Source organism: Sceloporus undulatus, chromosome 3 (assembly GCF_019175285.1).
Source record: "Sceloporus undulatus isolate JIND9_A2432 ecotype Alabama chromosome 3, SceUnd_v1.1, whole genome shotgun sequence".
In the NCBI taxonomy this organism is placed as follows: Eukaryota; Metazoa; Chordata; class Lepidosauria; order Squamata; family Phrynosomatidae; genus Sceloporus; species Sceloporus undulatus.
Window position 1 is genome coordinate 88,653,815 of NC_056524.1, and position 14,906 is coordinate 88,668,720.

At 37.2% G+C, this 14,906-nt stretch overlaps 1 protein-coding gene and 1 pseudogene across 5 annotated transcripts in view; both read right to left on the reverse strand.

Moving 5' to 3' along the window:
* Window positions 1-6,764: 6,764 nt before the first annotated feature.
* The window catches only part of GLRA2 (glycine receptor alpha 2), a 168,938-nt gene continuing 160,796 nt past the window's right edge, over window positions 6,765-14,906 (reverse strand). For all 5 annotated transcript variants that reach the window (XM_042461133.1, XM_042461130.1, XM_042461131.1 and 2 more), the window contains one exon: window positions 6,765-8,733. In XM_042461133.1, the coding sequence (XP_042317067.1) occupies window positions 8,437-8,733 (297 nt within the window). In that variant the 3' untranslated portion in view covers window positions 6,765-8,436. The remainder of the gene's footprint in view (window positions 8,734-14,906) is intronic.
* LOC121927429 lies at window positions 10,765-10,865 on the reverse strand (annotated as a pseudogene).

A 14,906-nucleotide genomic window follows, 5' to 3' on the forward strand; every position in this document is an offset into this window, starting at 1 on the left:
ATAATGTTTCTGTCCAAACTTGCATCAAGATGTAGCAACTGGCATGTGTAAAATACATGCAATTTCTATTGTCTTCTGCCTTTTTAGTAATGTGTTTCACCTCTTCTAGAAATGATATCTTTTTATGGCCATTCTGTTTCCAGTTGCAACCTGCCCTATAGAAATGAAAGATACTTTGCATGTTGCAATGTAACAGCAACTACCGCTATTAGCACTGTTTTTTATCATTTGATGAAATGGTTTGACAGTGTTTCCCTCACTCCTCATTGTGTATTTTACTAACTGTGTGTGGGAGTTTATTATATGGATCTATGCTGAGATTGTAAAGTAGCAGACAATATCACTTCTGTGATCTACTTTATGCTATGCAATTCTTCTGTTTTGATAAAGTGCATCTGCTTCTCTACTCTTTTAGTGTTTCCATCCTTCTCTGTTGGGTTTATTTTATTTTATTTAGCACATCGGTGTTTTATTCCCCATTAATCTCAGTTTTGAAATCATTTTGTCTTGATGTTATAAAGACCTCAATCCAATTTCTAGTTCCCGCTAGTGAATAAATGAGATTTAAATATTTTGTGAATTACTATATGGCCATTGATTCAATAAAACTATTGTTGTTTTTACCACCAATTGGATTTAGGTTATACTTTTTTTTTATTCCATTATAATTTTGTGTTATGAAACTGTAATTTTAAATCTTGTCACTGTTTTATCTAATATATGGTCCAGAGAATTATTGTTATGGGCAAGCTTATAATGGCGATAAGGTGAGAAAAAGATGTTGGATTTCTGGACTGTAAACTGGGGAATCCCCATGTGGTTATAATCTCTGATCACGTGGTACTTGGAAAGGTAGGTAACCCTTTACATCCCAATCAAAAGTAGATGCTGAATGCTAGAGACAGAGGAAGAAGTACCTATATGTACACAAAATAATATGAAAATATGAAAATAACAACGCCAGAGTTTTCCAGACAAGGAATAACAGACAACAATACCGCCACAACCACCACCAATAACAACAAGGCTTTGAGCCAAACTGATTTTATCCAGGCTACACATGTTTTAACCAGTTTTAAATTGTCTGTTTTTAAATTGATATACTAATATATTTTAATATTTTAGTCTTTTAAAATTATTTATTGTTTTAAATTGATTTTATTGTAAGCTGCCCTGAGATCTTCAGACAAAGGGCAGGATAAAATGTTTTAACAAATAAACAACAACAAAAAAATTAAGAACAATGCACAAACTTTTAAAAGGCACTTGAAAATGGCATTTAAATTGCTACTTTTAAAGTGCAACCTTGTTCTGTCTCAGAACTAGTTGTTCAAAGACTAAGAATTATTTTTCTTTAGTAAGGATCATAAGAGTGTTTAAAATAATTTCTTTTAAAAAATTCTACTGGAGGCAAGCCTTGACATTTAGAGAACAACGGCAAAAGCAAAAGACATAATATATTTTGCTTCCCTCTCCTAGTGAATATGTATGCAGTCTATACTCACTGGGGACGTTATCAGACGAGGGAAATTGGAAGTATAATCCAATGGCAATATGAACGCAATCACGGGGTTTAATGTTATTGCATGATAGACTACCACACGCAATTTCAGGCAATGGGAAGCTATTTTTGGGCAATGGGAAGTCAGTTCAAACGCAATTCAAATTCACGTGAATTCGCTGAACTAGCAAATTCATGTGAATGCATTCTGGCCCCACTTTCTTTTCATTCGAAATTAAGAGAAATTCCTCCAGTGTGATAAACTCCTGGGAAATAAGTCCCACTGAAGTCAATGGAGCCTACTTAATAAAAATAACAAAGTGAGAGGAAAGTTATAGTTACAAAGGAGTGAAATTATCCTTCATTATTTCACAGTCTTAACCTAAATTTTTCCTAATGCAAAAGCATTAGCAAAATTTCTTGAGAAATTCAGGGTTCTTTCCTAAAAAAGGGGCTTGTAGCCTCACAAAGAGAGATCCTGGATCTGAAAGAAAATATCTAGTGTTTTTCATGACTGGTAGCCAAATTTTGTTTACTTTGTTATTGACAAAAGGAGTTAATTACAAGCAACTTGTTATTTGTAATCTGTTACTTTCAAGATTTGGTCCATTACTACTGGTATGAGCAGAAATGGGTCCATAATCCCTGTTTGGTTTTTTAAGTGATGGGAAGAAATCCAACTTTGCTAACACGTTGCCATCAAATACATCAAATACAGCCCTGTCAAAGACACCATTGGCATAAAAGAACAAGGCTTCAGATGGATTGCTTGACAGCTGTGCCTGGGACTTTAAGTGAAATGCTTTGTGGGTGTGATCCACCTCAAGGTTTCTCTTTCAGAAACCTGACCTGCTTCATGATTAAGGGTAGAAACAATCTCACCGAAACCAATTCAGGCTGCAAAAGGCAACAGCTCTGGCTAACAATGCCTCTTTATGAGTGGGAGGAAAATAGGGTGTGTGCATTTGCTTGATCCCCATCCTACACCTTTCCACAGCACTTTGATCTAAGGCAATGCAATTATACAATGATTCCTTTGCAAAAAGCGCAAAAAAGAAAAAAAAATCCCTTTGAATGCCATTTCCAAGAACTAGCCAAGGACAAATTTCTTTTCAGAATCTCCTTGGAAAGCACACACCTACACATGCCTTTGGCTCAGTTTTGCAAATCATGTATCAAAGGCATCTGTGGATTTACAACCTTATTGGGTCCGAGCACAGCATCCAGCCATTCAGCCAAAATTGTATGTGACTTTCTGCCATTCACCAAAGCAAAACAAACCACAGAAAAATAACTGGATAGCCATCCATGCTGTTTTTCCTTTCTATTTAGTGTAGCAAGATGCAAAAGAGGACAAAGCTCCTGCTCAGAGCCAGGAAGAAACTAGTTATAAATAATTAGTTGCTGAAATTAATTTCTGTTTGCAATAACAAGAGCATAACTACACTACATTACTGGTTATGGAACTCCCTTCAGTGAAACTGTTCTCCCTCAATACCTTTATCTATCAGTCAAAAAATCTCTTTACACAGACTTTGGGGGAACAGGCAAATGTTTAGTTGCCTTTTGTCTGCTGCGGTTTTGTATTGCTGTTTTGTGGCTCAGAGTCATTTGTCATTTTAGACATGTGTACTTTGTGATTTTAACTGTGTTTTGTTTATGTAGATTGTTAGAGCTCTTAGGAAGAAAAATGAAGTATGATGACAATGATAAATGTAACTTAACAAGAGATAACGCCATTCTGTTTGCTGTTTAACCAATGGTTTAGTTCCTTTTATATTACAGGATTTAGCCTCATCCAAACAGTGGAAGAAGAATATCATATGGCTCAAGTTGGGCAGGTCATTATGAATTTTGTGCACATGTACAGCATTTTTGTTATTGTCGTTTGCCTGTCCTACTTATAGTGACCCTATGGCAAACCTATCACAGGGTTTTCTTGTCAAGTTTCTTCAGAGGGGTTTCTCATTTTCATCTTCTAAAGCTGAGAAAGTGTAACTTTCTATAGGTCACCCAGTGGGGTTCCATGGCTGAGCAAGGATTTGAACTCTGGTCTCCAGATTCGTAGTCCAATGTTCAGAATAATACATCATGCCGGTTCATTACAGAACAGTAAAAGTACAAAAACTACTGACTAATAATAATAATACCAACCACCAGCAAGCAGCTAACAGTGTGATTACATCGAAGACAATCATATAATAATACAAGAAATGTTATAAAATTGTTGAAGGCATAACATTAATATAGCAAGGAAAGGAGAAAAAAAAACCTAGAAGACCATATTAAGCAAATGCAGAGGTGTTGAACAACTTGGATGCTTCTGATTGGTAGTTTCTCACAGGGCCCAACTACAGAAGAGCTGATCCTTAGTGCTTGGTCAATGGAAGGCTCAGCCCCACAGGCTAACTTTAGGAGAAGCTCAACTCCTGTTCCTTCCATTCTAGTTCCATGGTTCTGGGTACTGAAGTGACAAGGTGGACAGGGAAAGAGTATGCTTTCTAACACAGACTAGCAGCTTCCAGCGTTCAGACATTTCTAGAAAGTACCAAAGTGCTCTTTGAAATACCCTAAAGGCACCAAATCCCCTCTGATCTTGGAAGCTAAGTAGGTCCAGCCCTGATTAGAATTTGGATGTGAGACCACCAACAAATACCAAGTGCGTAGGCCATATTTTAGACAAAGGAACTGGCAAAACTACCTCTGAGTATTCTCTGCCTCAGAAAACCCTATGAAAATCATGGGGTACCATAAGTCAACAGGTGAATTGAAGGCACTTTCATACACCCCAAATATAATGTGTTATTTTAAGAAATTTGAAACCAAAACATACTTTTAATACCTTTGGAAGCCTTGAAACACTAACAGTGATTAATAACACAGGAACTCTCTAAGCTCTGTTCTTTCCCCTGCAATAGTGAAAAAGATAAAGAAGCAAATCTTTGACTATTTTGTTCTTCTATGTGAAGATGAACACTTGGACTGGTTGTTTTCTTTCCCCCACTGTGGGATTAAACAAAACTTTCCACACAGTATTCTCCCTGCATCCAAACATCCCAAAATTTTGCAGAAGAATGGCTCTGCTTTCCTGCAGAATAATCCCTTCTCTGTGTTCAAAATGTTTGAATACTGGGAGAATATTCCACAAATCTCTCAATGGCCTATTATTCTGGCATTCCCAACTATGGAGTTTATCACACGGGGGGAAATTGGAAATTTAAATGGGCTTGTCCCGTGAAAATCACACAATTATTATTAAAGCACAATTAAGATTTTCACACACAGCGGTGATTATCCTAGCAATAATCAGGTAATAACCAGGCAATAAACAGCAACAAATCATTCAACAGCTGTTGCTGTTTATTGCTGGTTATTCCTGGGTTAATGATGCTTTAAGTGCTTTTTATCATGACATCGTGTGAAAACCTTTATTGCAAATGTGTGCAAGTCTGTGATTTCCATGGGATATTCCAGTGATAACTACTTTAATCACGATGTCATGTGAAATATTTAATAATGAATGTGCGATTTACACATATCAGAAAATCTGTTTGTTTTTTTTTTGCCTGAAAACAATTACGAATAATCTTTTTATTCTTACCAGAAGAGGTCATTTTAATAGGTGACAATGGTTTTACAAGCCATGCATGCTGAAATCCTCTCCTCTCTACAACTATTGAAGTAGACAGAAGCTCTGTCCTCTGTGGCATCTGGCCATCTTATGTAGCATTTCAGAGAGAGGAAAGAGGATTGTTTTAATGCATAAAGAGAGATCTTTAAAATCAGCTCATCTTCCTTTGGTTTTCTGTGGGTGTCCTATGGTTCAGAGAAGTCATTCAGTATTTAGGGTAGCGGTCTCTACAACTGCTTCAATTTGATTTCAGATAATCTAGTTCAATGTTCACCTCAGAAGTTTTTCATTGAGAGGATCTTCATATTCCCCAGAGAAAAGTACACTAACTTTGCTGTTAGCATTTCTTTGACTATTCCCAGTTTCTGATGAAGAGAAAGTGCAACACTGAAAGAGTTACCTTGTTCAGGTCAGTTGTCTGAAGTGCGGTTTTTCTGTTTCAGTGTCTCAGATGAGCCCATTTATCTTTCCCATTTCCCTTTTCTGCTGCTACACCAGGTCTAGGCAAATTTAAAGCACAACTGGTATGCTCCAGGCACAACATAGTCAATCTCATTCCCCTGAAACTACAGTTGTCTGTCTAGTGAACAGGAGTATTTTTTTAAAAAACAATGGTTACTATTAGTGCTTATTCCAAAGTTTGAGTACCCTTGGCCATGTAGTCCTCATGCTCCCAGTAGACCTTCAACCTTCTCACTGCCATTGTGGATGGTTCACCAGAGAGAACAACGGGCAAGTAAAAGGGCAGAAGTTCATTACCTTTGGACCTGAGGCTGTGTGTGTTAGAGTGCTAATGTGTCTGTTTAAAGAGTTTGCATGTATTCATCTTGTCGCCTGTTTGTTAGTCTTACCATCACCACTCTCCCCCCGAATCATTGTTAATCTGCAGTTAACTTCAGATTTTTTTTTTGAGTGTGCAGTTCTTCCTCTCTGCCCTGTTTAAAGAGCATGTTACAGCTCCTCTCACTGTGAGATGTCATATAACCTTTAGTATATGTAATAAAGCTACTTCATACATATTTTTACAAGAAGACTAATCCCACTTCTTTCTTCTTCTGCCAGAGCCTGTGTTTGTGGGGTGATGGCTGCTCATCTTCTGTTCGGCAAATTTAATTATTTTGCTTGGGAGATATTCTGCTATCTCACTTTCCCCAACAGAACAAACAAATAGGCAGGAAGAGTGAGAAGGCACAGCAGATCTAGGCAAACTGGTGGACTAATTAACCCTTTATTCAGTGGAATATGGAAATTAATATAGAAAATTTACCAAAAGTTAAGGGATAAGCAGAAGATAAACGCAAATGGAAACTTTACTGATCTGTTTTAGGTAAATAGCAGAAAATCTTAAGGGCTCTTTCTTTCAAGAAATATTTTTTAACAACTATGATTCCCAGGACTTTTGTTAATTTTTAATGCAGAGCTTGGGAAAATCCCTTTCTTGTAACAAGACTCCTTCAATCAGCATGACCATTTCCCAATCTAGTATATTTTATTTAATCTATAATGGGAGATAGTAGTGAGAGACTTCTTATACATCCTGTTTAGTATTCTGTAATATTTTTCTGGTGGTTCAGTTTGCCATCTCTTCATGCAATGAGAACTAGCAGCAATGAAAGGAAGATGTGCAAAAAATGAATTATACACTTAGCTTTATTGAAATGGAACAGTTACTTTTTTGTAAGAAAACCTTTTACAGCAGGTGTAAAATTCTACTGTTCATTTTGATTTTCAGTATTACACGTTATCACTCCCACCCCTGTATAAGCAAAATTAGCTGATTTTTTGTTGGGGTTTAATTCTTTTTATTTCTACTTTAAAACACATAGCAAGGGGTTGGACCACATAGCTCTGGCACCAAAAGGCTAACAGGTTATGAAAATCACAGTACAGTTTTAAAACTTGTCAGTTAGTCAGTGATATTTAAAATGATAGCCACTTTTTTGTTTTTTTAGTAAAGATATAAATTAGAGGTCTGTAAACAAGTCATATTTACCTACAGAGCTATTAACTTGCAGCTACAATGAGAGCAGTAATGGAAAGTCAATGCTAAACTGAGCTCTGCCAGAAGACAAAGTTCTTAATCGATAGTGCATTACAGGGTAATACAATAGGTAAATTACAATTTGGCACCTTATGTTGCATGTAGTTCATTAAAAAAAAACAGGCAAAATTGAAATGAAATTAAGTGCACTCTCTCAGAACTAGGCTGGCCAGATGCAAAGGAGGACAGGGCTGTTTAATCACAACTGGCTTCACCATTACAGTGAAGCCAATGCAATAGATGGCAGATGTGGAGAGGCGGCAGAAAAAACATTTAATAAGACTGCCATGTGCCTTGCAGCCTGCTTTGCACCCCTTACATTAGCTGGTTATCTTCAGATATGATGGAGGACAATGCCCCAGTCACCAGTATTCAAGAGAAACTCAAAAACTGCTCCTTGTCACCTGTATATATGAAATGAAAGCAGTGACATCTTTAAAACTTGGACAATGCCCCAGGTTGGCTTTGCATTTTGCAGTTATTTAAAAAAGGAAATTGCAGCAGAAATTCTCTTTTACACAACTATGCAAGTGACAGCCATGCTGTCCTCTTTGTCATCTGGCCATCTTTACTTATAACAAAGGTTTAAAATGAGCTGTTTCACATGTTGGTTCTACAAGTGGAAGCAATCAAATTAACCACACTCTACACAAGTTGGACCTCAATAGTTACAGTTCTAGGAAAGCAAGAATATTAAAATGCACACAAACAAGGATATTAAAGTATAAATCTTTCCCTATCCCCTGTTAGTAGAAATAATTTACAATCCACAAAGGGACTTCTGGGCAAACCACTAACTACAGACATTAATGGAGTGTAGTTTAGTAGGCTTGTTTCATATAGAAAGGCAGCATTACCCTGAAAAAGTTTGGTCCTCTTAAAACTCATAGCAGTGTGGCCATTACAGACAGTCCCCATTGTAGATGCTAAGTGTTTCTTAAATACAGCTGGGGGTGGGGGGAAGAAACATGGACTTTGGGGGAGAAAAAATTGTCCCTGTTTAGCTTTGTTTGATCTTGGCAAGAGTCTGAAAGAACCATGCCACAAATATGTAAGAACAGCCTCATTTTGTGATTCCACAGCATCTTGTATGGTGCAACTATTACCAACACTTTTCTTTTTGTTTTCTTCAACCCCACCCCAGGCCCTCTTTAGAATCACAAGACAACAAACCCTCTGTCCCAATGACAGAAAAAGACATTTCACTCTCTATTTACAAGTGATTCACTTTGGCTAGAAGGGTCCCAGCTCACAAAGAATGGTTTACTTTTTGTGAATATCCTCATGACGTATAATTTTGTATGTAATCCAGTAAAATATATTGAAGATGAGAAAGGCAAGCGGGAATGCAGCTCGGGATATTGTATCAATCCTTTTGGCACGGTCAACAAACTTCTTTTTGATAGATTCTGAATCCTTTGGTGGTAGTGGTGGTGGAGGAGGAGGAGGGGGAGGATTGGGAGCTGGAGCTTTGACTGCAGCACCATCTTTCACCTGTAGACAATGACCCATCCCATAGCCACCAAAATTGAACCGGCTGTCACGGGCACCATCTTCCTCCTAGAGGATGAGAGACAGAAATAAGATAATCAGTTACCCCTTGCCACAGTCCAGTTATGCCCTTGCCTTTATACACTGTGTTCATAATGCTGCTTTATAAAATGCCATTGGCCATAACATTACACTACTGGTAAAAGACTACACAAGAGTTATCTAACTGTACCTTTTTCATACTGAGCGGCACTGCTGTCTAATGGATAGAATGTTGGGCTTAGATCAAGTCCCCATTCAGCTGTTAAATTCACTAAGTGCTTTGGGAAAATCATCAATATTCAGTCCAACCAATCTCACAGGGCTCTTTTGAAAATAAATTCAACACAAGGGCCAAGATCCTGCATCAGAGGCAATGATGCCTAACTTTACAATGATATAACTACAACTCTGACATGACACACAACCCTTCTGCTGAATTGTGATGATGCTCATTGGGGCACTGAACATGTTGTATACTGTTCCACTGCAGAATGGTGTTTAGTGTGTGTATTTTCGTTCACACATTTATGTATATTTATATTTTAATATTTTATATGGAAATAACTTTCCTCCTCATCCCCAAGGCAGAGGCCCCAAGCACCCTCCTTACTCCTTCCCCTCCAGGATAGAAAAGGTTTGGGAAGAGTAGGAGAGGGGGGATCAAGGCCTCCAAGTCTTATGCCCCTCTGGAGTAACTCTTGTGCCCCCTGGGGGTTCCACCCCACAGTTTCATAACCACTGAATACCTACATCTTTGTTCTTCTTCTGAGAATATGAATATTGTAGAACGGCAGAATTGTAATTGTAAGTCAATTTACGACAGTGTCACTTCTCAACAGAATGCCAGTCTGTTTGCTACCTGCAGCAGCAGTAGCTACTACCACCACCACCACTACCACTCTCACTACTAATACAACTACTACAACTTACACATGTTTTAAGTTAGGAATAAAAGTTCTGCTGCCACACATTTACGTTATAAGGGGGGGAAAACATGTACTGTAGCAGCATGTAGGGCTTCTGAACAGACCCCTACTGAGAATGAAAATGAAAAATGGAAATGAGACTGTTTGGTTAGAAATAGTTTTTCTAAGGGAATCTATTGTCCTTAACTTCAGTTCCATTTAACATAATATACAACAGCTTCCTCACAAGATCATCCTGGGAAGTGTCATTCACTAAGAATGGTTGACATTCCCAAGACTAACTCAAACTACATCTGCCATGATGATCTGCAGGAGCAGAATATTAAACTATAGATCTGCACTGATTGTCTAGAACTCTCCTAAAACAACTTATTTATGCAAATGATTCAGTTATTATATGCTTGGGAATATATGGCTCTTCAGACTGAGCTGCAACTTCTTAGCCAGTGGTGAGAGATGATGGGAGTTGCAGTCCAATAACATCTGGAGGATCACCCGTACTCCAACCCTGTTATAGAACTAAATAACACTTAAGAGGCCAACTTCAGCAATTACACACCTGTCTTCAGCATCCCATTTAAACACACACACACACACACACACACACATGTTTTCTGGTTCCCCCCTTCCCTTTTGAGAAGATAGCTGCTTGGTTTATAAATAATTGAAAAACGCCCTGGTAAATCAGAAAGAACAGCCTTTCTTTTTAAACCTTTAATGACACTTTCATAAAAACCCGGCAAAACAGTGTTCCCAGGACGCTATCTCTTGTATTTAGCAGTATATGCAGAAGGAATGCAAATCCAGGTCAGAAGGTTAATTAAAGGAGAACAGATTCTCAGCAGCCAGTGTTTTGTGTTTTGAATTTATTTGGAAGCTTTCAAATATGCTAATAGCTTATTGTAGGAGGCACTCATCTGGCTTTTTCTACCTCTTCCCAAATATAATGAACTTTTGCTTTTGATAGGCTAGTCTGAAATTCCTGATAAATCAGAATAGTGATGCTTGTAGAAATATGGTTCCTAGGGAACCAATCAAAAGACATTGTACAGAAGTTCCTCTCTCTCCCTCTCCTTAATGGATTTTCTCTGGCAAGCAAGAAGATGGAAGAAGAGGTTGAAAGACACTGGAGAATTACAAATAGATGTCATCCCCTAGAATTCTTGTAAAATTCTGTCTATGGGGGAAGGGAAATCTTCAGTAAAAGGCAAAAGATTTATACGATCTGAAGACAAACCTATCAGGTGTAGAATGAAACTGTAGCATTAAAAACTACAACAACCTTTTAAAAATTCCCTGTTTTGAATATCTGTCCTTGCTTCCTGATCTGACTATTCTGCAGGCAGTCTTTTATATGGGAAAACATTCAAAACTATGGCCCACGCCAACCCAGAATAAAATGTAAAGCATTGTATGATGCTAATATTAAATTGTATTACAGGTTGAGTCTCCCTTATCTAAAATGCTTGAGACCAGAAATGTTCTGGATTTTGAATTTCTTTGAATTTTGGAATATTTGCATATACATAATGAGATATCTTGGAGATGAGATGCAAATCCAAACATGAAATTCATTTGTGTTTTATATACGCCTAATACGCATCGGCTGAAGGTAATTTTACACATTATATTTTTCACAATTTTGTGAAGGAAACAAAGTTTGTGTACAATGAAATATCATGAAAGAAAGGTGTCACTATCTAAGCTGTCTATATGGACAATTTTGGATTTTTGAATACTTTAGATTTTGGAATTCCAGATAAGGAATACTCAGTCAATATGAGGCCTGTTGTTTTGTGTGGCTTAAAGAATGGATTTTGCTTAGAGATGAGAGGCTTTTGGAACGTGAAGATCATGATATTGGGTGGCATGGTTTGTTTGGTATGGTAAAATCAAGGTACATACCAGATTTAAAATCATTGTATCAAATCTTTTTGATACAATGTGTGTTTCAATGTTTCTGTGAGTTTGGTATACATACAAGCAATTTTCCTCCTAAGATAATATTAACCCCCTCACCAATGGAAGCCTTTTTCAGTAAAGAAGGAGTTAAAAATCAGACATGATAGTTTTATTGTGCTGTTTTGTATTTGGAACAAGCTAGCTGGGAGCTTAAATCAAGAGAGATGCTTTTTAATGTGAGGGGCATAGATCTTAACTGGTTTCCTTAGTTGAAGGAAAAAGAAAGATTTAACCAAGATAAGAGAGATCTGTCCAAAGAGGCTAGGGAAAAAGAGTTTTACGTAGAATTGTATAGGGATTGTAATCAATTTAATAAGTGTATAAATGTCTTTTGAAATCATAGACAGAAGATGAACCTATAAAAGATTACATAATAAGGTGGGCCCAAAAGTTTGGGCATAATGTACATAATGGAGATAAGGAGAAGAATGTGGACCAAAGATCTAAAATTTACTGTGTGCAGTAGTTTAAATAAATCATGTATAAAATGATATACAGTATGTCCTTCTTATACACGGATTTTTTATACACGGATTCAAGCATCCACAGTTTGAAAATGTTCCAAAAAAGTATTAACTTCAAATATCAAACCTTGATTTTCCATTTTTTTATAAGGGACACCATTTTGCTATGTCATTATATTTAATGGGACTTGACCATACATGGATTTTGTTATACACGGGGGATTTTAGAACCAAACCCCAGCATATAACAAGGGTCCACTGTGTACAGCGGGCCCTCAGTATCCAAGGGCTTGCTATCCGCAGATTTAATCATCTGTGTACAGCAAGCCCTGTTGCTTTCAATGGGGGCACATGTAAGCACCGAGATTAGCAGCCGAACTCACACCACCTCCTGCGTTTTTCTTTACCTGCGCTTTCTAGACTAGATCCCCCGCAGATACGAAGGGCAGACTGTAGATCGTACCTAACTCCAAATAAGCTGTCAAAAATATTTATGAATGTTTCAAATCAATGCTAAGGTTGTCAGAATAAGGAAAGATTTTTTCATATGGAGTGTACTTGTAAGAAAGTGAAAAGTTATTGGACTAAGATTTATATGTTAATTTGAAAATTTTTAAAGGCAGACTTTGCAGTATCACCAGAAATGTTTTTGCTGGGCATTATTGATAAAGAATTTAATAGTAAATATGAACTGTTCATTTGGTACATGCTAACAACTGCAAGAACATTGTTTGCCCAAACGTGGAAACAAACAGAAGCACCCACAATGGGAAAAAAATCAGTTGTTAAGATGGCAGAGTTTGTCCAAATTGCTAAATTAATGTAGATTTTAAAAGATAAACAAATTGAAGACCTTTTGAAAGATTGGAAACCATTCACGGACTTTTTGAGTAGTAGGAAATCTAACAAGGTAATAATTTCTGGTTTGTAGTAACTTGAGTAAATCTAATTTAGGTTGATCTGCAAGTGTAGAATCAAATGTTTCTCCTTTCTTTGTGTTTTCTTTTTTATTAGAATTAACAATGTTGGGGTGTGTGTGTAAGGGTTCTTTGGTGTTTTACTTAGTATTTTGTTGTTGTTGTAGTTGTTGTTGTTGCTGCTACTGCTGCTGTGTGCCTTCAAGGCATTTCCAATTCTATCTGACTCTATCATGGGGTTTTCTAGGGTTGGGAGTGTGTGACTTGCCCAAGGTCACCCAGTGTATTTCCATGGCTGAGCAGGGAATTGAACTGCGATATCCAGAGTCCAAGTCCTACTCCCAAACTACACCATTTTGGTATTATTTATTGTTATTAATTAGTGTTTCATTATGGTGTTTCAGTCTTAGTTAATTTTAGGTATACTATATATTCATTTGGATTTTTGTCTTTCTTTTTTCTGTGTTTCTCTTTTTTCTTCTTTTTCTTTTTCCTCTTCCCTGAATGCTGATCATTTAGCTTTGAGTTAGATTGTTTGTATTAAAAATTAATAGAAAATATAATAGAAAATAATTACCTATACCCGCATACCTGAAGGCTTAAGTGATACAGTCCAGACATCTACCACACACCAACTTAGCTCTTTCCTCATTCCAGCTGAATAAATTGGCTCAACCTCTTCCATGTCCTCTAAACAAATCTGGGAGGCTGCTATAAAAGGAATGCTGTGTAGAAGAAGGCTTGGCACCATGCAGCCCCCATTGCTTTTGCTGTCCCCAGAAGATGTTTTGAGTTAAAACATGGAGAATCATAAACCAGGAAATGTATGCCTCCTATAAACCAATGTGCATAGGTCATATATGCCCTGTTTTGTTGAAAGGTGCGGAGATGTGTGTGGCAAGAATTTTGCCAAGAAAACTCCATGATAGTTTCACCTTAGAGTCACCATAAGTTATAAATGACTTGAAGGCATACAACAATGACGATGATGACAACAACGACAATATGTATGGGGGATGTGTGGGGAAAGGGGTGTTAATAGGTATTTAAAAACTGCAAATGGATTTTCAACACTTCTGGTTTTAACAAGACGATATTTGACAAAATTTTTAATGCATAATGACAATTGTTGTTCGTTTGTCTAGAAATTCTGTACCAGATACGAGATACCCGCATTTTAGATATAATTTACATGTATTTTTATACTGTTATACACTGGTGCCTCGGGTTACGAAATTAATTCGTTCCGCCATTCCTTTCGTAACCCGAAAATTTCGTAACCCGAAAAGGCTTTCTGTTAGCACTGGAAAGCCTATAGCTGCACTTTGCAGCATTTGAATTTCGCGCCGAAATGAATTTCGTAACCCGAAAAATATTTCGTAACCCGAAACAGTTTTTGCCAATCCAACTTTTTCGTATCCCGGAAATTTCGTAACCCGATCATTTCGTATCCCAAGGCACCAGTGTATTGTTATATGTATTGTTATATTGTTGTGCTGTGCAATGACCTTTGGTCAAAAGCAATAAAATTTGAATTAATAATTAATAAAACAAGAGGATGTGGTGTGATCCATAGTGGGAAAAGAGAGTGGAAAATTCAAACCTGGCGACTCAAAAGGTTCTGAAGGACAGTCATATATAGGTTATATAATAGTTAAAGGAAATAAAGGGGTATGGGGGAGAGAGAATGAGAAGTCACTCATTTTATAGAAGGCTCAGTACATGGACCTCTGGAAATAATATTTGAAAATATCTATACAGTGGTCAAAAATCAGACTTCTCTAGTGTTGCAGAAACCTAAGGAGATTCTTCTCAGTTTGGGGCTTACTCTGTGTAAAAAGAAATGCATGCTGGTTTTTGTTTTGTTTTTGCAAAGAAAACACCATTTTCTGTACAGAAGCTAATATTTCTGCTCAGGAACCTTCTTTTCT